At 41.2% G+C, this 24,870-nt stretch overlaps 2 protein-coding genes across 5 annotated transcripts; one reads left to right on the top strand and one right to left on the bottom strand.

Annotated features, from left to right (window-relative positions):
- Positions 1-809: 809 nt before the first annotated feature.
- LOC308119184 (X-ray repair cross-complementing protein 5-like) lies at positions 810-9,769 on the top strand. The gene is made up of 21 exons (XM_080479038.1): positions 810-932; positions 1,265-1,378; positions 2,613-2,796; positions 3,498-3,546; positions 3,742-3,864; positions 4,051-4,236; positions 4,366-4,480; positions 4,806-4,944; positions 5,068-5,180; positions 5,272-5,334; positions 5,423-5,560; positions 5,638-5,725; positions 6,577-6,707; positions 6,877-7,073; positions 7,246-7,336; positions 7,464-7,533; positions 7,660-7,769; positions 8,004-8,100; positions 8,815-8,882; positions 8,972-9,046; positions 9,216-9,769. The coding sequence occupies exons 1-21, from the start codon at positions 918-920 to the stop codon at positions 9,228-9,230; spliced, it is 2,181 nt and encodes a 726-aa protein (XP_080335164.1). The 5' UTR covers positions 810-917; the 3' UTR covers positions 9,231-9,769.
- On the bottom strand, positions 9,579-24,795 carry LOC308119183 (collagen alpha-2(VI) chain-like). Of its 4 annotated transcripts, none has more exons than XM_080479034.1 (29): positions 24,377-24,795; positions 22,564-22,689; positions 22,308-22,459; positions 20,584-21,200; positions 20,472-20,492; positions 20,289-20,354; positions 20,144-20,197; positions 19,993-20,037; positions 19,867-19,893; positions 19,743-19,769; positions 19,600-19,644; positions 19,222-19,275; positions 19,022-19,084; positions 16,174-16,236; positions 16,027-16,080; positions 15,881-15,916; positions 15,738-15,800; positions 15,283-15,345; positions 14,956-15,018; positions 14,809-14,871; positions 14,647-14,697; positions 14,471-14,569; positions 12,373-12,435; positions 12,251-12,286; positions 12,111-12,156; positions 11,855-12,007; positions 11,245-11,700; positions 11,120-11,158; positions 9,579-11,034 (listed from the first exon to the last, which is right to left on the bottom strand). In XM_080479034.1, the coding sequence occupies exons 3-29, from the start codon at positions 22,450-22,452 to the stop codon at positions 10,433-10,435; spliced, it is 3,114 nt and encodes a 1,037-aa protein (XP_080335160.1). In that variant the 5' UTR covers positions 22,453-22,459; positions 22,564-22,689; positions 24,377-24,795; the 3' UTR covers positions 9,579-10,432. The 4 variants fall into 4 exon arrangements, with proteins under 4 accessions (XP_080335160.1, XP_080335163.1, XP_080335161.1 ...); XM_080479037.1 differs by having other exon boundaries at positions 22,317-22,459; positions 24,377-24,514; XM_080479035.1 differs by lacking the exon at positions 22,564-22,689 and having other exon boundaries at positions 22,308-22,454; positions 24,377-24,531.
- Positions 24,796-24,870: the final 75 nt, after the last annotated feature.

The raw sequence follows: 24,870 nt of genomic DNA, 5'->3' as shown, positions 1-24,870 counted from the left end.
GATGGTATGGTCAAACCGAGGTCCGTCCTGAGCAACGTCCCCCTCCATGATGTCCTGGTCAACAGCAGAAGACTTATCCCACCAAGGTGCACTAAATATGTGACAAAAAACATCCTTCTTCCTGTGGCAATCAAATCTTAGGTTGGTAAAGTAACTCAGTTGGTAACTAGAATGTCCCCCTCTGTTCTGTTCTGTTCTATTCTATTCTATTCTATTACAACTAAATATACAAAATTGCATGATTAGCACTCAAATATTTAAGAATTTCTTGCAAGCAGTGGTTTGGATTAATTTGACTTAAAAACAATTTTTAAAAATATACTAGTATTTTAGGGTTTATTGGCGTGTCAAACACATGGTCGAAGGGCCAAACCAGGGGATCCAATTCCTCTACATAAGGGATGTACAACTCCAGGCCTGGGGGCCAGATATGGCCAGATTTATTTATTTATTTCATTTTATTTGTTATGTTTATATTGTTTTTGAAGTTGTTTGTATTCATATTTCTAGCTTTCCACTCAGGGTTCATAAAATACTAATGACATCACAATGGAGGTGAGGAAGAGCACAAGGCCATGTCAGATGGATGATGTTTGACCTACATTTGATTTCTGTTTCTTTTATACTCACGCTTTTGATGCACGAACACCGGCATGATAGTTTGATGCAGATAGCATTAAACAGCTCCATCTTAAGTCACGATGACTTAGTGTAAGCGACAATCGATAACAGCCTGAACCCTAATTCATACTCACCAGACGATACGCCACAGCTGTGCATAGACGCTCCGCACTGCCCCGTGCGACTGCATGCGGAACAAATCTCCGCGGAAAGTGGAACCCTGAGTGTCGTCTCGCTGTTTCCTGTCGGAGCCATAACACAAAGAGGCGCGGTGTTGGAAATAGTGAAACAATAAAATGGCAGGCGCTAAAGTAAGTTTTATTCGGGGTTTTTTCTTCATTGAAGTAATTAATAATTACGCGAGTTTGCAGCCGCGTTTGACAGTGTGAATTGTGGCACTTGGGCGGTTGTCTGAAAGAGTTTCCGTTCATTGAGCATGTCGGCAGTGACATGTTGAAGCTTGTTGAGAGTGAAGCAGGAGCTGGCGCTCCTTCAATAGAAAGCTGTTTCTACGTATTTGTGGGAAAATGAGCCAAATGTAACGACTGTTCCACTTTAACCTAATTAGCTCTCATTCGCTGCATTGTTTGCCTCCATGCATGAGCGTTTCAGAGTCAAACCTGGGATTGTTTCTTGTCTTCAGGCGGCTCTGGTCCTGTGCATGGATGTGGGCTTTTCCATGTCCAACTCCGGCCCGGGAGAAGAGTCTCCCTTTGAACTGGCCAAGAAAGTCATCCAGAAGTTTGTCCAGCGTTGGGTACGTTCTGTGCATTTCCTGACATCATCCACAAACCGCACCAGACATCTTCGATATTCAACTTTAAATGATATTTGTTGTAGTTATGCAGCTCAAAGTCATCCATTTTACAGTGGACGCCATGGGAAGCCATTGCAGCCTCCTCCACAAGATCATTTTTAATAGTAAAAGACTTAAAAATTTAGTACTCCTAAAACATAATAAGAAGCCAGCAAGCCATATCTATGCAAGCCATTCAGGAGCTTAAAGATCACTTTCACAACAAAAAAAGGTGTAAGCAAATATAAAGTTCTGTAGATTCATCTTTATTTCATCGTATTAAACTATTCATATTTCATTAATCTCCCAGAGGAAATAATTTTTATCATTTACCCATCCTGTTTTCAAGAATCAAACCTGCGAACTTCCAATCCTCAGGTTGCTTTTCTAGCCTCTCATCCACCACTGCCCCAGAATTCTCTGCATTTCACCCCCGAGAGTGGGTGAGACAAGGGGGTGATAACCTGTGAGAATTGAGCCAGCATACATCAGATCAGAAGTCTGCTTCTCCAGCCTCTAGGCCTCTGCTGTTCTCAAATTATTATGAGTTTGATCTCTTCCACTCAAAACACTGTCATGATGACTTCACCGTGTTACACTCCAAACAGGAAACTGTGAGTGGAGGAGGGTGAAATAACCAGATCCTGGATTCTTCAGTATTAAAGTGAAAAGAATAATCTTTATTTCACTCAACAGCAGCACCAATGTTACAAATTTTAGTTTTTTTTAAACATAGGAGGAATATCTGCTTTTGTCAATACCTCGTTACGTGTAAACGTGGCCTCAGTCTCCCTTCCAACGGAGCTGAGGAACTGTTAAACACCACAAAACAATCTAAACATTCCAGTAACATTCATTAACAAATAAATTAAAGAAAAAAACACCTATTTTCCTTAATATCATTCCAGATGATGATGCAGTTCATCTGTCTTAAAATAAAGAGTTGAGGCATAATGACATTGGTTTTGTTTTCAATGTTTCAGGAGACTAACAACCAAAAGTATGGATGAACAATGTTATTGGCACATCGGGGAAGAAAAGTAACCATGAGCAACAATGTCAAAATGAATGATGACTAATGAGCTGATGGAAATGAAATGCTCGTGTCACAAGACAGATAAATGTTAATTATTCTTCTGGATTTGTTGCATTTTACAGAAACAAAGATTTACCCTTGATTTGTCTCCCTTGTCAGGTTTTTGCAGAGAAAAAAGACGAGCTGGCTTTGGTCTTGTTTGGCACAGACGCCACCAACAACCCTCTGGACCAGGATGACCAATATCAGAACATCACTGTGCATCGTCACCTCATGATCCCCGACTTTGAACTCCTGGAGGAGATTGAATCTCAGGTCCATCCAGAGAATCAGCAGGCTGACTGTATCCTTTCTACTTTCATGAACAACTTCATGTAAAACCTAATTTGGCTGGAACATAGCTTTGAGAAGAAGCTATTACATTATAAGTAACCTTTAGTACATTTGTTTTTAATGTATTTTAATTAAAGGGTTTTTAAAGGCGCTTATTGTTTCTTATAGATATTGATATTCAGATATTAACTCATTCTTAATTCTTCTAATGATTTATGAGTAAATGTACTTCTTAAAAGGACAACACATGTAGAGTCACAATTTTCAAAAGGATATTTTACCATTATTTATATATATATATATATATATATATATATTTATTTATTTATTTAACCACCTATAAACATCTCTTTTACAAATGCTGGCCTGTCTAAGTCAAGGAAAAAAAGTGTAATTTCTGTGTTTTTATGTCTGAATCCAAGTTCTGTCACTCTTTCTTAGCTGCCATCCAACAGAGAAAGATAAGATCTATAAGATTTAACAAAATATCACAAACACCTTTTTCCACATCGTCTGACCACTCACTAATGTCCCTAAATATTCATTTAAAAAGACATTGCTGTTCCACTAAAGTTACTTTGATTGGATATTTGTTCTTTTAAAAACAATGATTTTGATGAGGTGCCTGCTTTCCTGTCCTGTGTGTTAACATTTTGCTTCAATTATGTCAAATACCCGAGAGTATTCAAACTCCTTAACTTGTGAAAACAGGGCTGGATGCTTTTGTAGTTTGCATGGACGTTCTCCGGACAGAAACTGAGTAAGAAACTTCACATTTCATAAATTACTTGTATTTTCACCTCATTATTTTCTCTCATTCATTTATTTTCTCATTTGTTATCCAAGTGTATTATAAAAGTAACATAATTCATTGTATAGTTCAAGATGGTAAAAAAAAGCTCATGTAAATCCATGTAAGTCACTGCTTGTTGTATTTTTAATGGTCATTTTCCAGGGGGAAGAAGTTTGATCTTCGCAACATCGTCCTGCTGACTGATCTCAGTACGCAGGCGAGCTCAGACAAGCTGGATGTAATTATTAAAAACATGAAACAAGCTGACATCACGTTGCAGTTCTTGTAAGTTTCAAATACATACAGAATAAAATAGATGACTTTTTGTTTTTACAATTACAACAAGTACAAGTCGTTTCCTTTATCAGGTGTCTCACACGCTCTTATCAATATTTTTATTGTTAATTTTGATTGTATTTAATTAGTAAGAAGTTCCTTTTCTTGCTTTCAATTTCAACTTGTGGTTTGCAGTTTGCCTTTCCCTGTGGAGGAAGAGGATGATGAGAGCGGTCAAGGAGATGGAGATAGAAGAGGTCCAGGTCACCCGGGCACAGGCAAAGGTCTGTCGAGGGAACAAAAAGAGGGCGTGGATATGATGAAGCACATCCTGCTTAGCCTGGATGAAGAAGACGGCCTGGATCAAATTTATACCTTCAGGTTAGAGGAATTCCTCATCAAATATGAATGTTTCATCTCTTTGTTTCTCATGGTTTGTAAGTTTAGAGGTTATTGCTTTTATTAAGCAGTGTTACGAGGCTTGTTTTTCACGCTTTAATTGGGTTGCAGGAATGCAATCGAGGAGCTGTGTATGTTCAAGCGCATTGAGCGGAAGCCCATGGCCTGGCCGTGTCTGCTGACCATCGGCAGCTCCATCTGCATCCGTATTGTCGGCTACAAAGCAGTAAGTTGTCTGTTAGTACTTGAGGGCCTAAATGAGTACCGAGCTTTTATGAGCTGTAGGAGATTTCTCGTGATATCATGTCAATTTCTCATCAATATTTGTAAATATTCATTGACTTATCTATTCAGTCATTTTTCTATTGCTCCTTTTGAAATAAATCTGCAACTTCTACACATCTGGTTGTCATGTCGAGGAAACTAAAAAAATAAACATTTGAAGGAACAATTTTGATGTTTTTCTTTAATTCCCTGCTAATTTACAGATGAAGGATAAATGCAAGACTTTACAGTTGAAGTTGTTTTCCTAAAATGATATTGTCCAATAGGTGACTGAAGAGAAACCGAAGAAAGTCTGGATGACGGTTGACGCTCAGACCAACCAAAAGGACGATGTGAAGAGAGAAACCGTCTACTGCCTGGACGATGACAACGAGACGGAGGTGCAGAAGGACGACACCATTCAAGGTGGGGATGTGTCTTGAAATCAGAGTGCTTTGTGTTGTTGCTAAAATACTTAGATTACATAGCACTGCGTCACATTATACTGAAAGGAGACCTAATGGCTGGTGTGTTCTTTTCTGCTTTCAGGTTTCCGTTATGGAAGCGACATTGTTCCTTTTTCCAAAGTTGATCAAGACCAGATGAAATACAAGCATGATGGGAAGTGCTTTGCTGTTCTGGGCTTCACCAAACAGAGCTTGGTATTGTGCATTTTGTGTTATTCTGCTGTGAGACAACATCTGACATACATTTAGTTTATTTACACTCTTTTATTCTTCTACTTGCCTGCAGGTCCAGCGTCATCAGTTCATGGGAACGCAGGTCTTAAAGATATTTGCTCCCAAGGATGACGAGGTAAGAAGGAGAGAACCGGCACGATTCAGGTGACTACGTGTTGAAACTGACCTGTTTGTGTCGTGTTTCACTTTTCTGTACTGAGTAGCACGCCGGAGTGGCCCTGTCGGCTCTTATCCGAGCGCTGAATGAACTTGAAATGGTGGCCATCGTACGCTATGCCTACGACCGTCGCAGCAATCCTCAAGTGGGCGCAGCTTTCCCGTGTATCAAGCAGGGCTATGAAGTGAGACTGTGCGCGTAAAAGTTCTGTACCTGTATCACATCACACATCACTAACGTCCTCTTTGTCCCCCTTTGTAGTGTCTCATGTACGTCCAGCTGCCCTTCATGGAGGACCTCAGAACGTTTTCGTTCCCTTCTCTTGAAATCAAAAAGTTTACTCCTTCAGGTACTTTCTTGATTATTTTTTTTCACCCCAAAAACCTTAAGCTGTGTTAGATGTAGAAATACTGAAAGAACTAAAGTGTTAATCACTCCAAAATGTAACAGCAGGCAGTTTTTAGGCTTCATGTAAACACATTGTCAAGTGGAAGTACAGAAAATGTTGCTGTTTTTTGGGGGGCAAAAGTTTTGCTGCGCACACTTCATAAATGTTGCCACATTTACTTTACGTTACCCATCTGGCAGGTATGTGAGCTGGATAAACTGGTTCATCAATTGTCTATAAAATGTGATAGACATTTAAAAAGGATAGGAAGAAAAAAAATAACTGAAGGTAGCTATTGAACAGTAAATACGGTTGGAAAAAAGTAAGTGAACGCCGTATTCAGCACTTGCTTGAATGTCCTCTTTCAGTGTTTCCATTCACAAAGAATATATGTTAAAACAAGACAAGATAAAGTCGGCGCAAATAGACTTTTCTTTTTTAATATTGCTCTCATCCTGCAGTTTGAGGTGACAAAGGTGACTCTTAATTAAAAGAATAGTTTGTCAACTATGATATGCATCACGTCACCAAAAAGAACAATTTAATAGTTTAACAATGTAATAGTGAATAAACTAAATTAAACCTGCTAAAAGAAGTAAAACTGCTAAAAGGGATAAAACAGCTAAAAGAGCAAAACTATAAAAAAGCATAAGCAGTACTTCATTTTAGTTTTTAGTGTTTGCCGGCTCCAGGTCATTTGACAGAGAGCAAGACACAATAGTACAAACGGTGTTAAGTTGAAAGTGAATTGGATCTTAAGTTGTAGGAAGTGGATGTATTGGATGAACTGAATTCTTTTTTATTTCTTTTAGACTCGCAGCTGGCTGCTGTTGATTCGCTCATCGATTCCATGATGTTGACAGAGAAGGATGAGAATGGAGATCTGCAGGAAGTGTTTAAGGTTCATCACATTCCCAACCCTGCCTTCCAGAGGCTGTTCCAGGTACTGCAGCCCACTCTGTGTTTAGGGGCTACAGCACAGCTCTCATACTCTTTCTAAAGTCTTTCTGACCTTGCGTGCTTCCGGAGGAGATTTGGGGGAGGTTGACTCTTTACCAGGCTCATAATTCACTTGGTTGCTGGTTCATTTGCTTCCCCTGCTGCTCTTGTAGTGTCTTCACCATCGGGCGCTGAACCCTGACGCTCCTCTACCTGCCATGGAGCCATGGGTGAAGGCTGCTCTTGAACGCCCCGCGGCCATTACAGAACGCTGCCAAGCTCCTCTGGAGGAGATGAAGAGAAACTTCACGCTCACTGAAGTGGAGAAGAAGAAGAAGTTAAAGACGAGTGCTCAGGTTTTTGGCAAAAAGTAAGTTTGAATTCAGCATAGTGCCGGGTCTTTCTGTGCTGGGCTTCATAGGAGTCAGACTTGTTATTTCTGGTATTTATCTCGTTTAACAAACTGAGAGAAGGTTTGTGTGTGTGGCGTTTGACAAAGTCAAACTTCCTCAGTGTTCTAACGTCTGTCTTTGTGTTCATAGCGCTGAGGAGCCGGATGCCAAGAAGGTAAAAGAAGATGAAGCAGACGATGAGTATAACCTCGCTGACATTGCTGAAGGCTCTATTACTTCGGTAAGACTCGGAGCTGCCAGACGTCATCATAACCACTCCCATGAAAGTCGGCTCTTCCAAATAAAGCTTTGTACCACTTCCTTTAAACTCAACGAACTTTAAAATTTGCACTTCAATGACTAACCAGGTGGGAAGTGTGGAACCAGCTCGAGACTTCTGCGCGCTGATCAAGCAGAACAGTCTCCCGTTCGGAGAGGGTGAGCTCCACATTCACTCCCACCTTTTGTTCCCGGTGTGAAGTAGAAACCTTCACAATTCATATTCAGCCCCTATAATTGTGTTCATCTCTTTGTTTGGCGGCGGTGACCCCGGTGTCCTTCCAGTCTGTCAGCAACTGACTCACAGGATCGAGCAGTTGCTTGGCAACAAGAAAACGCAATACTACATGAAAAGCATCACCTGCATCCAGGCTTTCAGAGAGCAGTCCGTTAAGGTAAACACATATTCATCTCTTCCTATTCAGGGGGACGATGCGGTTGTTCCTGTTAGACTCTATAGTCTGTATTTTCTGTGGAGATTAGGTGTCTGGAGAAGATTACAGTGTTTCCGTTTCTTTTCTTGTGACTTGAACGGAGGCCAGCTTATTGTGAAAGTGTGCTTTTGTGTCTGCACAGAGACGGTGAGCCTTCAGATGGAATTTGAATCTTTCATAACTCTCTTCTTTCAGTTGGGGAATGCTGAGCTGTACAACAAATACCTGCAGTCACTGAAAAGCAGCATCTCATACAGAGGGCTGGAGACCTTCTGGGACCTTCTTGTTGCAGGTATGATGGAGATTTCCACAGAGGGCAACAGAGTTTTTCATCTTTAAAATAAAATGAAAGTACCGCATTACCTGAGCACCGGTGAACTGTATGAGATGTTAAATTACACCTGGAATCTGTCGCTAACTCTGCTTAGATTAGTTTAGTTTAGTGTAGATCAGAATAAGATACAAGAAAAACATTCATGCCTTCATTTTCAGCAGGCTGGACATTATAACGGCGTATTCAGGTTTAGTAAGAATCCATCAGAGAGCTGCTTCTTCTCCAGAGTCCTCACCAACTACAGCAGTGCTTCAGTCTCTGCATTAGCTTCTGGTGTCTCAAAAACATGTCCTTTAAAAATCTATGTACTTGGAAATAAAACAGTAAATGATCTAATTGAAACTACGATGCACCCTCAGATCTCTGGCACAGGCTTAACTCCGTGTTTTCAGAACATCTGTCAACGTATCTAAATGAATACTTCTGGTTTCTACCGTCTGTCTATAACTTTAGGATGATCTGTATTTATTGTTTTCATGTTCGTTTGATGTTACAGTTGTTTTGCTTTTGTTTTGTTTTCCCTTTTAGCTTTTGTTGCTATTGATCTCACACTTAATTGTTCCTTCACATGCTCTTTTTAATGTATTTTCAAGTGTTTCTAAAGTACTTTGAGCTGCCCTGTGTGTGTGAATGGCGCTATGTAAATAAACTTGCTGTGATTCTCACGGACAGATGCTGTAACATTGATCAGCAAGGACGAGGTTGAAGGAAGCACCGTAACCAAAGACGAAGCTAATCAGGTGACTTGGATGTTCTAATGTTTGACACAGCAAAAAAACCACAAAAAAACTAATCTCGATTGTTGTCTTTACGGATCGTCTGTCTTCAGTTCTTAGTTAACGAAGAGAAGAAAGAGGAGGCAGCTGCACCTCCAGCTGAAGACACTGGAGATGTTGATGATTTGGTAAGAGTGTGTGGCGTTTTTATCTTGACACTTCTTCTGGCTTGAAATGTTCGTCAACTTGTGTCGACTCAAATGTTAAAAGTTCCGTTGCTGCCCCACAGCGGGTTTTTGTGCTCTATTAGGACCTCATACTCTTTAGGTTTGACATCCTTTTTCTCTTCCCGTGCAGCTGGACATGATGTAAGAGGAGAGGTTGTAGGAGTGTCGGCAGCAGACTCGCAGAAACATTTGAAGAATGCAGTCTTTCGACCCGGCCAGACCAAATCAGTTGCGCCGTCCATTGTTCCGCCTCCCACTCGTCGACCGGCGATACGTTGAAACTAGCGGCACTTAATATTAACCGCAAGCACAGAAACTTTTGACTGAGCTGCAGTTGACCCGTCCTGAAGTCGAGTTTCCAAGCTGTCCTGCTCAATGTTTTGGGTTTTAAATGTCAAGTTGTTTCTTTCTTGCTAAAATGATTGTTTTTCTAAGTTTGGATGCAAAATGTACTTTCACCATCACATGTTGAGACAAAAGTTGTACAGACGTTGTGTCCAACAAACTGTAGCTTTATTATGTTGACTCAGTAAAGCTTGATTGTTACTTAAGAATGCATGACTTGTATTATATTGTTGATTAACAAAAAAGCATGAATACAGTTTTTTGCACAAAATGTAGTAAAGCACATCGCTGGGACATCATTTGCAAAATTGCACAGTGCATGGCGGTCAAAGTACACAGTCTTGTGTTTGAGTGATAATTCCACTTTATTTAATCCTCCACATTCCTCTTAATTTGGTAAGAAAGATGTGTGGGAACAAGGAGTTGCCCGAAATGTCTCTTAGACATCCAAGCTCTAAGTTTTCTACTAAGTCTTTTTTTCCAAGTTTACTTGAAATTGGACCAAATGTAAGCAGAGATTAGAGCGGCCTGGAGGAGGACGCTTGCTTATCTTCACGATCATACAAAAATATTTACCATCTTTTTTTGGGAGGGGGAGGGGAGACATTCAGGCGTGTTCATTGCACTCGAGGAAACAAAAGATGAATCAAATGAAAGACAAACGATGGCGGCTGAGTTAAAAATGCTCACAGACTAAGCTCCTCTGGGAAATTGTTAAGCACCAGTAACCTGAGGTGTAAAATGGTAATGCAGTTGGCAGTATGTACATTTATGTGACTTAACTTCAGTCAGATTGGAACATAAACTTTGAAATGCTTGTAAAAAATTATCCTTTTTGCAAAGCTGAGGGCCGAAACCTGTCAGCTGGATATACTTTGCAGGAGGTGGACAATGTTGAGTTAGGATCTACATTAATGGAAAACACCAGGCTTGAATCAAGATGATCTCGGTAGAGTAACAACTGCAGCACCATGAAATTGCTAACATCAGCACAGCCTCTCTTTAACAGACCCACTGGATGAAGCGATCAAACAGACCGGATCGCACCAGGCCAGAAAATGTTTGTCCTTTGAAGATGGCGTCTTGGTCGTCCATAGCCAGCTTTTCTAAGATTGCTTGGTCAACGTCACTTCCTGTGGTGATCACCGTGGAGACGACCTCCTGACCACGCATCGCACTAACCGCCTCCTCCAGTACGCTGCTGTCGGTGACGCCGTCTGTGATGAAGATGAAGGAAACCTCTGCGTTGCGTCGGGTCTGGCGGGCGTTTCCTTTCCCCAAGATGTTGTCGATGGCGTGAATGATGGCAGGCCCCACACTTGAAGACGAGTCCAGGTAACGCAAACTGGAGAGGCCACTGGCAATGACTGCAGGGTCGTGCGTGAGCTGGAAAGCCACGTAATTCTCATTCTCTCTGCCGAACTCCATGAGTGCGAGGCGGGCTCGCCTGCGATCCGTCTTGCTCCTCGCCAGTATCAGTCTGTCGGCCACGGTCTGCACAAATTCGCCGATGTGCCGGTGATTCTCCATCCCGAGACGTTCTGAGCCGTCGACCAGAAACACCAAATCTACCGGCCGCTCCACACACTGAGCCACGTCCGGTTCTGTGCAGAAAGAAGACAAACCACTTATTGAGCCGCACTCACCTCCAGCAGTGGACCGATCAATTCAACTGTGTTCCAACCCTACCGACTTTACAGGGAAGATCAGGGCACTTGATTATTGGATCTGCGAGTGAAGTCAAACCATGAATTAGACCAGCAGGGCGGAGATTAGTAGCATCGTTCTGCTTGACTGTAGCGGTGCAGGCTTACCGGGGCAGAGCACAGTCTCCATCTTCTCTATGAAGTCGTCAGCCACCAAGTCGCTGTAGCGCTTCATCTCGGTGACACGGGGCTTTTTGTTGCACGCTATCGAAAGCAGGTTCTCGTTATCGTGCCTCTCGTCAAACATGTCGCCAACCCCGATGGCGTTGACCACCACGGCGGGGTCGTCGCAAAGGTACCGCAGTTTATTGTCGTCGTCACGGGGGTCAAAGCGGCCGTCCGTGACCACGACGACGGAGACTTTAGCCTGGGCTCTCTTGCTGTCCCTGATCACGTGATCGTAGGCGAACTTGAGAGCCGAGGGAGTGAAGGTGCCCCCTGCGATCCACTGCAGATTCTTCACTGCTGTTTTGAAGGCGGACATGGAGTTTATATTTGAGTCGCCAAGTCCGATGGCTTCAAAGGTCCCGTTGTGACTGAACTGTACGACTCCGACTCTCGTGCCTAGAGATGAAGACGTGGCAGATGAGTCAAATTCATTCAAATTCAATTTTCACACAAATATATTTAATGAAGCATTTCATAGATGTTTTTTTTTTTTTCATTCGTAAGCTTTTAGTTTCAGTCTGTGCTCAATAATGTATGGGAACTTCTGTACCAGTGGGTGATGCAGGGTCAGCAGCCATAGATCCCAGCTTGTTGATGGTGCTAATAACAAAGTTTTTCTCCAAGGTGAAGTTTGTCAGGCCGACACTCTCCGAACTATCGATCACAAATACGATGTCCAGAGCGCCACAGTGCTTCTCACAGTCTGAGCCAAGGAGATAATCAGCAAAAGATATGAATAGTGATATGATAGTTAAAGATATGAAATGTGAAGCTGAATTCGAGTGGTGATCGTGATGTGTTCTTACCGCAGCAACCACACGTCTCCCTGATGTAAGTCATGACGTCACATTCCTGCAGGGACATGAATGCCAGTTAAACCCTTAAAAAGGAATTCAGGAAATTATTGTAGAATAAATTCTTCTTCTTTTTTTCCAAGTTTACTCACAGTGAGTCCGGGATCGCCCACAGGTCCAGGACCCCCCTGCACAGTGCACAGAGAGAAATGCAATTGGACTGAATTTGCATGCATGGATAAGTCATTATTTGGGGGAATGTGCTGGTGCTTACATCAGGACCAGACTCTCCTCTGGGTCCCCTCTCTCCTGGCTTTCCTGTCTGGCCCGCTTCCCCCTTAAAGCAAAAGGCATTTTTCAGTGGAAGTGACTCATCTGGATGTTTTAAGCTGTTTTAAAGAATTGTGTTTTTTTTTATTACTATTATTTCCGTAGCTGCTGGTTTCTAAAGAAAATGTAAAAAAAAAAAAAAAAAAAGTCTTTCTTAAGAAATGGAAGACTGTGCTGGGAAAATGATTGACTCAGCGAAATACTGAAAGTTGCACAGATGTCACAAAGTGTTGCTGATTGTATTTGACACGAGGAGATATCACATCACACCTGTCCAGCTGGTGTCTTGTGATCTCCTGGGACTGCAGTGGTCTGTTCATTTTAATATGCCGAAATGAGAAATTGCACCTGGTCAAATATCCAGGGACTACTTTGTCCTCCAGCATTATTTATACCAGCCGTATGCTTATATTCTATTTCTGTGCCATATTTTCTTGTACGAGTGCAACAAAAAATTAATACTCCCCCATTTTAAAGTCATTTTACCCTAAATGTCTTTTCTTATTTTTTTCCACATTCTCACATTCACTAAGATTTTAACTAGTTTTAGCCCCGAGCCCAATAACAGGGTGGATACAGTCCAGATTTGGCCTATAAATTCTAAATGCCCCCAAAGCAATTTCCCAGGTCATTCAACGGGCCTGCCTGGGTTTTCTTTGGAACCATGTTCACATCGCTTATGGAAAAACTTAAGTAACTGACAAAATCTGAAAACCTTGTCATAATACTTTAGAAATTTACGAGATTGTGTAGTATGCTTAAAAAAAAGAGAGAGAGAGAGATCTGAACAGCCACATAATTATCAAGCTGTTTCAGCACTACAAAAACAACAGTCTTTGTCTCTTTAGTTTCCCCGCACTGAGTCAAATCCCGGTTCACAAAACGGTGTTGCACAATACATTTACTAAAGATTTGAACTTTGGCTTAAACTTGGGGCACTTGAACTTGAAATTTTCAATTTGCATTCTGCATGCACACAACAGATATTGTGACAACATTTTGGGAAAAAACTAAACAAAACACCATATCGGTAAACATAAAAAAAACCTTTTTGGTTTGCAAGACTTTTTTAAAAAGTACTTTGGAATCAGAGTCATATCTTTTACCTCCAATAATGTACTTATGATTGAATACAAATACAGTATCAGCCCAAATAGAAGATGACCCTACATATACAACATCCCCCCAGTTTACGAGGCATACATTCTAAAAGACCAAATCTTGGTTTTATGATGGCATTAATTTAATTTCCTAAAATAAAGATAATGAAAACACATATAATTTTAATAGCTGGAGACACAGACGAAACAGGACAGTCAGTCTATTCCTTGCGCAGATTTCTTGCCTTCGCTGGTTTATTGTCGCTGTCATACTCGGGTATCATCCTTGCTGCCATCCAAAGCATTTCAGTGGCTCGTTAACAACAATGCCCTGCCCCTGGAGATGGCCTGTCTGGTATGATCACCAAGTCGACATTCACGGTGCGTACTGGACATTTGACCGGCTCAGTCAGGTGTGCACAGATCACATCCAACATGTTCCTCTTGTGTCTGAGGCTCCCAGTGGTGTTTTTATGCCGAGCTCGGCATAACACCGGGACCTGAATATTACACCCTGAATACAAACAACCCTACTTTTGCCAACCTAGTGCCAGGAAAGAAAGTGTGTCTTATATTCGGTTAATGAGAAAAGGTTTCATGTCTCCTACTTTCCACATGCTTGTATAATTTAATGACCCCCTATGGTTTACCTGCTGTCCTGTTGGTACGTGTAGAAAAAGGTCAGAAGCTGTAGTAAAATGCTCCTTACCTGCTGAGGCCTCACAATTAATAATACATGGATGCAATTTATTACAGGATTCATACTGAGCACATTATGACTATGTATTTGCTGCTCATACTCCTCTGCTTATTAGTGACAAACATGTTTCTTCAGTCTTCGTACTTTTACTTCGACAAAAGATTTGAGTCATACGTCTTCTGCAGAAACTCTGTGTCATCAATAATCAAATTCTACCTTTAAAAAAATGTTTGCTATCTTACGGTCTCTCCAGGAAGTCCTGGATTTCCAGCTTCTCCTTTAGGACCACAGTCACCTCGAGACCCTCTGGGCCCTCTCCTGCCTGGTTCTCCTCTGTCTCCCTGTAAAGAGCAGATTTATACACTGGAAACACATGAATGGACACCAGATATGTTGTTGGATGAAGTAAACACTATACAGTGGGGCCTCTTGATCCAGCGTAGTTGAACCCGTGTCTTCCTTTGTCACCCTTAAGAAAAAACAAAACAAAACACCAGTCATGAAAAAAACCCGATCTTTTATCACACAAAGTCTTGGTGAGTCGCTAAAAGTGAAAAGCGATAGTATCGTCACTCCTCACCATTGGCCCCGGTGGCCCAGAGTCTCCTCTCGGTCCCTGATCACCAGGATTTCCTGCAGGGCCCTGCAGCCACACAGAACACACGACTATACCAAAAATAGAAACCACAAGTTGCTGCTGATGTTTGCGCCGTCACAACAAACATACATTTCCTCCAGGACTTCCCAGTTCTCCCGGCGAACCCCTTGATCCCGGTAGTCCCAGGTCTCCCTGGGAGAGAACAAACATCACATCAACATGACGCCCACGCACTCATGCTCATGGGGATTTGGCAGGGTTTCTAAACCGGAATGATTCTTATAAGACTCGTCCTTCTCCTTGGCAGTAATGTTTGTCTTATAACAGACACCGGTCAGGATCTTTGGCAGGACACCCAGAACATGAAGGTGTAGCTTCAGTGTTGGAGGACCGATGAAGGAGAGCAGAGCTCTTCTGGAGATGCTGACTCATCCCCTCGCTGCCTGATTTCCTCACCTTGGCGCCCTTCAGTCCGTCTTCCCCGGGTCGACCTCTGCCACCTTGCGCCCCTCGTTCTCCCTCGAAAAACAAACGAATATGTCCGATTAAGTATCAAGCCATTAATCCCCGACTGAGATGATCACATAGAACGATCCTATTCACGGGAGTATTGGCAAGACATTTTCTGGAGGAGGAAAACTCCACTGAGCGGTCTAAAACACATGGGACTCGTCTTGCTGACACAGTTGGATTCCCTTGTAAGTTCAACAGAAATCTTTCTGTGCAGTTTGACAGTGTCTCCCAACAATTCTACAAGCTGTCAGAGATTACACTGAATGAGTCACATTCAAGATTCAATTCTTTTTTTCGTGTGTTTGAGGAAACTTTTGCCACATCATTTAAAAAAAATAAATAAATCAAAGGTACAAATTAATAATTTACACTGTGATAAAAAGAGGCTCTCTCGGTACCTTTGCTCCTTTCTCCCCAACAGCTCCTGGTGACCCCTTTGTTCCAGGGTCTCCTCTCCTTCCCTGTTAATATTCAGCTCATGTTAATTAGAACAAACTCGGGCACAAGCAAAGACAATCACATCTAAAAGTGTATGACTCACTCCTTCGCCTTTTTGTCCCGGTGAACCATTTGGCCCCTGTGAGGTTTAATGGTTTCAATTAAAATTCAGCTTCATAACATTAATTCTACAACACAAGTAATTAATTCAAAATAAATTGCATTTTTTTTTTTTTTTTTTTTTTTTACCGTAGGTCCTTTTTCTCCTGGTTGGCCCGGACCCCCGGGACTTCCTCTCTCGCCCTAAGAAATTCAGGTCAGCAATTTCATTTGATTTATTCTCAACATTGTTATTGTAATTTTATTTTATTTAGCATGTTTTAGTGTGAACTGTACCTTCGGTCCTTGTTCACCGGCGGGTCCAGGGGTGCCTGGCTTCCCCGAGCGGCCCGGATCACCCTAAACAAACCCAAAATATTTATGAGAATGCTTACCTGAAGACAGCAACTCATACATTTAAATATAAAACATGGGGTTCATGTTGCCCATAAAAATATGAATGAGTTTGTAAAAGCCAAGGTTATAAGGATTGGAGAAGAAATATTATAGTTATTAGTAAAGTAACATAGTCATTTAGTCATTTTCTTTCTTTTTTTCTTTTTTTTTTTAATTGGACAAACACCGATCAATTCAATGATCACAACAATCTCCAACAAGACAATTGAAAACACCCAAAGTGAAATAACAAGGACACGGCATAACCTGCCTATTTCTGTGTGCTATACATTAAACATGGTGCATAACTATATGCATCAAGCTATACGTCGCGCTATGAAGGCCAGGAAGTACATGAGATTATATGAAAATGTGTGACGGATCAGTGTGTCTGGTTGTATTTGTGTAAGAAACCAATATTGTCGTTTAAATGTTTATCAGTCTTTTACATATAAAATGTATCTATTTCATAAAACCACTCCATCAATACAACCAAGCGGCACCGTCAGCAGAAGTGATTATTATGACGACTCAACGAGCAGACTGGGAGTATTGACAAGTAACGTGGGATTTTTGTTTGGATAATCAAATACTTTAAGTCGGAATTTTCCTTTTGCGTGGTCAATTTTGAGCTCTATCATTTGTTCAAACAATTCTTCTGCCTCTTTGGGGTGGGTTAAATCCAAAGGACACATCTCAGTGTAATGTCTTCTTCTGTTCTGATGTGGAATGTACACTGGACCAAAATATAAATTCTACGCATTTTTTATTTGCTCCCATTTTTCTTGAGCTGGACTCAAAGTTGTAGGACCTTCTCTACGTACACAAAAGCTGCACTTTGGTTCAGTGTTGATGTCTTGGTCTAGTTTGAATAAAACTTCATTCACTCAGCTTGTTTGCCCACCATTTGATCATAGAGCATATTTCAGGTTATAATAAAGAACGGCATTTACAGCTTCAAGAAACCACACCAATTTGAACCTGTATGGCAAAACATTAATCTCGCCTTTAACAAAATGAGGAAATGTGTTGTAGTTACATGTTAATTTATTAAGATAAAAAGTTATTTTTGATGACATGTCACCCAGATGTAGCAGTAGGAGTTTTTTTTTTTTTTTTTTTAATGGGGAATGTATTTGCTTACTATGGATATGTTAGTATTATCCTCAATAGTTTACTTGTTCCGGACATTTTAACCGTGAACATTTCAGTTGACCTTTCTCTTCAATTTATGCTTTGAGTGTAATGACCGAAATGACCTTCACCAGAAATGAAACTTTACAAGTTAAAAAAAGTAAAGCGCTTCAATTGTATGTGTTCTTCAGTATTCAAAAGCTCCTGCAGCCCCATTTTCTTTAGAAATGCAAAACTCTAGCCACGTGATGCAGGTTGTGGATCTATTGTCTTACCACTGTAGCCGAGAACATCTCATTCAATTTACTGTCACTTTTAAACTGAAGGCTGACAACTCCCACACTTTTTCTCCGCGCGTTTGAATGCTGCAACAGACGTCTGCATTCATCCACTTCAGCTATCTGCTTGCATTTACAGTGTAAAAAGCAAACAAAGCCTCAAGGAGAGACGTCACATGTCCCTACATAAAACATGCACATTAGGATGACACAGGAATATGGTGCTTGGCCAATTACGCTGACAAACAATGTGTGTCTGTGCAAATCAATATGTCTGGGAAAGATGCAGCGGCGAGGTTTGTCTTTATGCTTTTTTGCTTTGTTGTTCAGTCAGACGTATTTACTTTCAGAGAGCTTTTCTTTATTTCCAGCCGTGTTAGCGTCTGCTCAGAGCACTTTAAACTTAAATGGCTGAAGTAATGGAACTTGCACTTGGACAAACCGGAGCCTGTATATCTCCTGCAATCTGTCTTTATCGAAACATACAGTGAGAACATACATCTAAATACCCTCTCTAATTGTATTTCCAAAGACCAAGGCAAAATCACATACAATTTAAACATATTTGATATAAAAGGAACATAAGGAGAAAAAAAAGGGGGAATTAGTGGGCAATTATGGGAAAAATAAGATGGTTGATAGGTATGAAGGTGTAAATTCTTAATTATTTCTCCTCCAAATCAAAAAGTCTATCTAGTGAGGTTGAAAAATGGAAAATAAATCAGTGAACACAACACCAGATGGACTGGTGACTAAGAGGTCGTCTCTAAGTCTGACCCAGTCCACTTCCGTGAAGAGAAGTTTGATCCCCACAAAAAACAACATTTCTGACACAACTAATGTCCTGACAACACTAATAAAAGGTAGTTTTGTTTGACACACAACTTTCTGTTATCATGTGATGTGCCAGCTTGCACAGGTGTCTGGCCACTGAAATCTGTCCTCTGAAAAACAGTTTTCCTGGCAGATCGCATTGTTCATCTGCTCTAACAGCTGTTCCAACAGCCCAGCTCGTTACATCAGAAATGGGTCTTTGAAATAAGGTGATGCGCTATCTCTTTTTACTTTCCTTTGGGAACTCACTGTTTACTTGATGTAGCCGAAATGAAAATAGTAGTGAAACGTCAAATTGGATGACTGAGTCTGACTTAAATCCATCCATCACAACAAATGTTTCGCTGACAGACGCATTGAAATACCGACGGTGATGTGTCATCACTCAAGCTCTGGGTTCGCGAATATACATTTTGAAAATCGTGTTGCAAAGACTGAAATATTTTATGCAAGCAGTCTGATTGGAAAAAATTAAATAAAATCTCTTTCGAGCGATTTCATACCATTTCTCCGCCGACACCTGGCCGCCCAGTGTCACCCACTTCTCCTTGGTGGCCATTAGGTCCCTTAAGAATGCAAAGAAAGGATGGAGATTAAGTAATCCAGGAAACATTTTCATAGGATATATTTAATAAAAGCCGTACCAATGCTTCTGTATCCTGAAAAAAATAATGTGAATAATAATTAAAAGCACCAGACTTACACTGTCACCTGGATCTCCTTTGCATCCGGGAGCTCCAATTCGACCAATTTTACCCTGAAGATTCAACAGGATCAGTCATTTTACATCAGTGTGCTCACGGTTAATGGACTTTACTTATATACTGTAGTGTGTTTCCAGCACACACAGAAGTACTTTATGCTGTCAGATTCACTAATTCACACACTCCAACACAAATCACAATGGCTGCCGTACAAAGTGCTCAAACACCAGTTCAGCAACTTCAGCGTCAATCCCAACTAAGCAACCGGAGATTGAACTACTGATCATGGGATTGGAAGACAACCCAATTAACTACGATTTTCCACAACTTTCTCACATTTAAAGTATCAGTGTCATGCTTTCAAAATCACCGCTCACCTTCTGTCCATCTGTTCCGTTCCTTCCGGGCCCACCGGTCATACCCTGAGGATTCCAGTCAGATAAAATCAATCGGTAAATGGTGACAGTGTTTGAAACTAAACTACACCAAACAGGTTGTTAAAATTGTATCCATCACTTACCTTTGCTCCACCTAATCCGAATTCACCCTGTTGAGATTAAACAAGGACAGTAATCAGCTCATCTGCACCTAGATAAACCTGTTAGATAAACCGAGGAGCTGATATATAGAGATGTGGCTCTCACCTTTTCCCCTTTCCAACCAATCGCTCCCTATGCAAAGAAAACGGACAACGCAATAAGATTTGGGATTTATATATATTCATGAAGCACCACGAATCATCAAGCAAACAGCAGCAGGCCTCAGCAAACCTTTGGCCCAGGCCGTCCTATTGGACCTTCGATGCCTGGATCTCCCTGAAATGCAATAAAAATATATTCAGCAATACACAAGAAAACAAGAAACAAAACGGTGTTACGATATATATATATAATCAGATGAGCAGGATTTAATTCTACACACCCGCCTGCCTTTGTATCCTTTGGCCCCAGTCTTGCCGCTGTCTCCTTTAAAGCCCTATATGAGAAAAGAGATATTGAATTTGCAATAAATCAGAAATAGATTCCTGACTTGAAATTAGTTGTGCTCCAACATCTATAATTCTCACTTTTGGACCTTGAGACCCTGTTCGTCCAGGCATCCCTGGAACCTCATAGCACGTTGGTTTATAACACTAACAAAGGGAAGACAAAATAATATTAAAGGCAGTTCTACATAAAGATGTCGACCTGTGCCTTTTCCAATACTCATTTCAGAGTCTGTGTAAATAGCTATATGCCGCCTTTCTTACCTTTTGGTATGCTTGATGTTTCTGCAAAGAAAAGACACTAGTCAGTGGCAATCGCCTGATAGCACCATTCATGTTCAAATTCAAGCTGAAATGTAAAGAGTCTTCAGATTACCATGACTTTTATCATACGATCAATTGATTCAGTGCTCAGTCTTGGTTTCCCATCAACAATCTCCACAACTATGTACTGATCACGGTACAGCTCTGTGGGGGAGCTGGCTATCTCCTGCAGGCCAATTTCATCCACATTCCTGGATGGTGCGACAGAGAAAATGTGAACCCCTTGGTCTCGGGCTTTGTCTGCCATCATCTTGATCCCTCCACATGGACTTCCTGTCACGTGGCCGTCTGTGATGACGACGGAGAACATGATGGTGTCCATCCCCGTGAAGTGGTGGGTCATCTGGTGAGTCATGTTCTTTAAGGCACAGTCAATGTAGGTGCCTTTTCCCAGATATCTGATGGCGCGGCTTGATGCCAGAGTCCTGATGAAGTTCTCTCTGGTGGTGAACTGGCTGAAGACCACTTGTGTCTGGGAGAAATGCAGTCCCCCGATGGACCAGGAGATCTGGACCTGGCCCATGTACTCCTCATCAGCCAGCTTGTGTGCAAAGACCTTTGTGAATTCCCTGATGCTGTCTACAAGACTACCAGGCGGGGACTCCTGTAAGGCGATAGTCTCTGACGTGTCAATAGTGAAATACAGCTTGATGGGACACTCGATTATTCCTGGAGGAAAGAACAAAGTGAAAAGACTTTCAGCAGTAAAATTCATCCATTACACTGCTGTACCACTGTATGACGATTTGCTGCTCGTGTTGATCATTTAAAGTAATGTTTCAATTTCCTTTTGATAAGTTTGAGGTTTGATGCATTGGGTTGACTAAGGAAGAATGATTTCACAGACTGAGTAAAGTAGAAGTAGTAATTCATGTTTCTCAAACGTCACACACTGCTTGAGCATAAGTGGATGAGATATTAATTGAATTATATAGTTATAACAAAGAAAATCCTAATTTAATACATTTGTTTAAGTTCTAGATATTCTGCAAAGGTGCCCGACTTCCAGGTGTTGCGCTTCATCTTCTCATCACGCACAAACAGTCTAATACACCATCATGTAATAAAATATTATATTTATTTTGTTGTCCTAGCTGGAAGATTGGTTTTGGATTCAAGTGCGGTGTATCTCCACAACTGCAAGAAAATAAATTAAAGTTTTAGGAGAAAAACATGCTTGCACCTTGAAGCAATGCTGATTTGAAGTGTAACAGCAGAAAAGGAGACTTTTAATGAAAGTGACAGCTGAGATGGAGCTCAGCATGTCCACTTTGTGTGAAGTGAAGTGTGTGACAGCTCTTCCTCCTGCAAACCCCGTCCCATCCGGTCCCTCTTTGCGCTAAAATTGTGAGTAAAAAATATAGTTGCTGTTGTGCCAAAGGGGTAAATGTTCACAACTGTCCTTGCCTTAGTTACACATAGGAAACCTGCCGCTGACTGATGCTGCAGGTATTTATCAGCCTCTGAGGTAAGCGAGAGGAACTTCGGATCAGAAAATCAGCCTCTAATAACATTTAGGCAAAACTTTGTGACGAGCAAAGTCTGTGTTGTGAGTTCCTAATGTGTGTAGATGCATGATCTGTGCAACATCGCGACATACAAAAACATTCAAGAGTTATTGAGCTATTAAAACATGTATAGTTGCAGTGATTTATGCAACTTTTATTCATATTTATATCTATTTAAATTGATATTTCTTCTTTACTCCAAGAGCTGTGTCACTAAGTTAAAATAGATCCTTCACACAATGCACTAAGCCTTGTGGAGTTAACTCACTTCCACAACCTTGGGGTGTGAGTGGAGGTGGCGTCGGCCCTGGACTGTCCCCTCGCCCAGGTATAGGTCTGGGTCCACGAGGCACAAGTTGAAGACTTGCAGCTTGGAGGACGCATAAAAAGACGAACCCTGAAATCACTGCCATTTCTGTCCTTAAAAAAAAAAAGAAGAAAAAAAACAAAACAGAAATGACAACACCAAGAAAACAAAAACAGGCAGACAGTCAGAGGAGGAGAGACAGTTGATGAAGGCTTACTTTTAACTCTAAAGCTCCCTTTAAATGCAGGAAGGAGCTGTCAAGCGACTGGATTTTCCCAGGAGGCGTCTCCAGGGATCCTCAAAATGTTTATCTCTCTTTAAAACAAGTCAGTGAGTAACCACACTGTGGAAAAAAGAAAATATTTAAATAGAGAATCTATGTTTTTTTATGTGTCTCGCTTGTTCAGTGGACCCGACATCCACAGCAGGAATTCACAAACTACATGAGACTTTTTAAGAAAGTCGTTTCTGAAGTCGGAAGGTTTCTTTGATAAGAGCCGATAACAGAAGGGCGTGTGCAGTGGGAGAGGGATATTTTCACCGGAAGTGGAGCATTCCTTCAGAATTACTAAACATTAACCAAACAACAAATGAACTAGACACAGACTGCGCTCTTGTCGGGGTGCAGCTTCGGGTTCCTACAGGGCCAACGAAAATATTTTCTGCCATGAGCACGACTGCACAAAGAAAACAACACGTAGAAGTCACATAGAAGAACCGCTGCGTTGCTGTTGCCTTATCTTTTCAAGTCATAATGTGTTATTTTTGCAGCATTTCGACAATGTTTCAGAGAGTAATTCGTGCATTTTGCCCCAAAGCACATTATTACCAGTTGTTCCTTGATGGTTTAATATCAAACACATAGACAATCTTTGCTGAAACAGACTGAAATATAGCAGATTATGTTACATGCGTTTCTCGTTGTGAATGTGAGTTTCTCTCTGTGTTTTCACGCTGGTGGACTGGTGACCTCTCCAGGGTCTGACCCATCAGCTGGGTTCACTGACGTATGAGTTCGAGGGAATTGTATATCTAAAAAGAAAAATACTTAAAACACAACTGATTTCCAACATTTTGGTTTCCACTCCTAAATGTGAGTATTTGAGTTTCCCATAGCGACATAAAAAAATGAAGAATAACAGAAACATAGACATCTTCCTTCTCTCTTTTTCATTAATCATTTCCTGCCAGATGTATTTACAGTTGTATGTTTATATAACAGTGAATAAGATAGTTTAAACACGCTCCACCTCCAGCAGCTCAGTGACATGCTGTTTACATACTCACTCTTAATAGGTAAATAAAATATCATAGCAAATAATACATCAGGCCCAAAAGGTTTATTGTTTACCTTTACGTTTTGCAGCTGATATAGGTAAGAGGAACCTTTCCACGCAGTCCATGAACTCGTGATGGGAATATTTTTACACTACTTAATTGGTGGATTTATTTTCAAGATCAGTCTTAATAAATAATTAACTGAGAAGTGGAAAAAAATAGCTTCACTTCAACCAGCTGCTGTTTTTCTCTTCAACTTTAGTTGCATGAATAGTGCTTCCTGCTCGGATGCCTGCATGGAGAAATAAACCATTTGAATTTAAATTCTGAGTATCATCACAACTTTTAATGTATTTGTGTTTCTAGTGGGCTTGATGTGGGGTGTTTGTAAGATTGAAAAACACATAATTAATTAAATATTTGAAAAGATGGGTTAAACAAACAAAGAAACCTGAACATCAGATACAATCTATGAGTACTGAATTACATTAGAACACAAGTGAAGCTAACAACTTCACCACTGAGCGTCTTATTTTTAGGATATTTTTATTTTAATACTTGAATTGCACATTTCCTCGTGATACATTTAGTGTAAATAGAATCCAAGGAATAAAGGCACATATTTCGGCACGCTTATGTCCAAAAAACACACATCATTCCACAGTTAATCAGGAAATAAAACCATTTAAAAGTTCAAGTCTCTAAATGTGAAGCATTGTGAATAAAATGGGAATGAAGTTGGAGTTACTCACCGCGGCGACAGTGCAGAGAATAAACTCCGACCCGCGTCTTCAAACTGTCAAGAAATTCAAGAAATGTCTAAAACTCCAGATAATCATCTCAATCGGAAAGTTTCCATATCTGTGGATTCCATCGGGGTCAGAGCCTGGTCTTTTTATTCCACCGCGGGGGGAAGGAAGGCGCGCTCACGCGGGCGCGCACCCACGCACGCACGCACGCGCACGAGATGTTTAGATGAACGTCTGCGGTGTAAGATCTCAACTTCGCAGTGCTGCAGACGTAAGAGGTTTAAATAAATACAGCCTGCCGTTCCAAGCTATTTATCTACCTGAGCTGACGGAATAAATGTCAGAGTCGCAGGCCGATTCTCTCCAGAGAGCAGCTCCACCAACACATCACCTCCCACTGCTTCACAACCCTACATGGAGAGAGACACTCACGCTCCTGCTCTGTTTAGACTTCAAGACGACACAGCAGGAGACTTGTCATGGTGGAATTTAATCGC

This window comes from Lipophrys pholis (assembly GCF_963383615.2).
Source record: "Lipophrys pholis genome assembly, chromosome: 13".
Taxonomy (NCBI): Eukaryota; Metazoa; Chordata; class Actinopteri; order Blenniiformes; family Blenniidae; genus Lipophrys; species Lipophrys pholis.
Note: the sequence above shows the minus strand (reverse complement) of the source record. Positions and strands in the feature narration are given on the sequence as shown.

Coding starts and splice junctions, on each gene's coding strand:
- LOC308119184 (XM_080479038.1), top strand. Junction 3,547..3,741: donor GTTCTCCGGACAGAAACTGA/GTAAGAAACTTC, acceptor GTCATTTTCCAG/GGGGAAGAAGTTTGATCTTC. Junction 3,865..4,050: donor GACATCACGTTGCAGTTCTT/GTAAGTTTCAAA, acceptor TGTGGTTTGCAG/TTTGCCTTTCCCTGTGGAGG.
- LOC308119183 (XM_080479034.1), bottom strand. CDS start 22,452: ATGGCAGTGATTTCAGGGTTCGTCTTTTTATGCGTCCTCCAAGCTGCA. Junction 15,801..15,880: donor CGGGACAAAAAGGCGAAGGA/GTGAGTCATACA, acceptor GAATATTAACAG/GGAAGGAGAGGAGACCCTGG. Junction 11,159..11,244: donor GGAGACTGTGCTCTGCCCCG/GTAAGCCTGCAC, acceptor CTTCACTCGCAG/ATCCAATAATCAAGTGCCCT.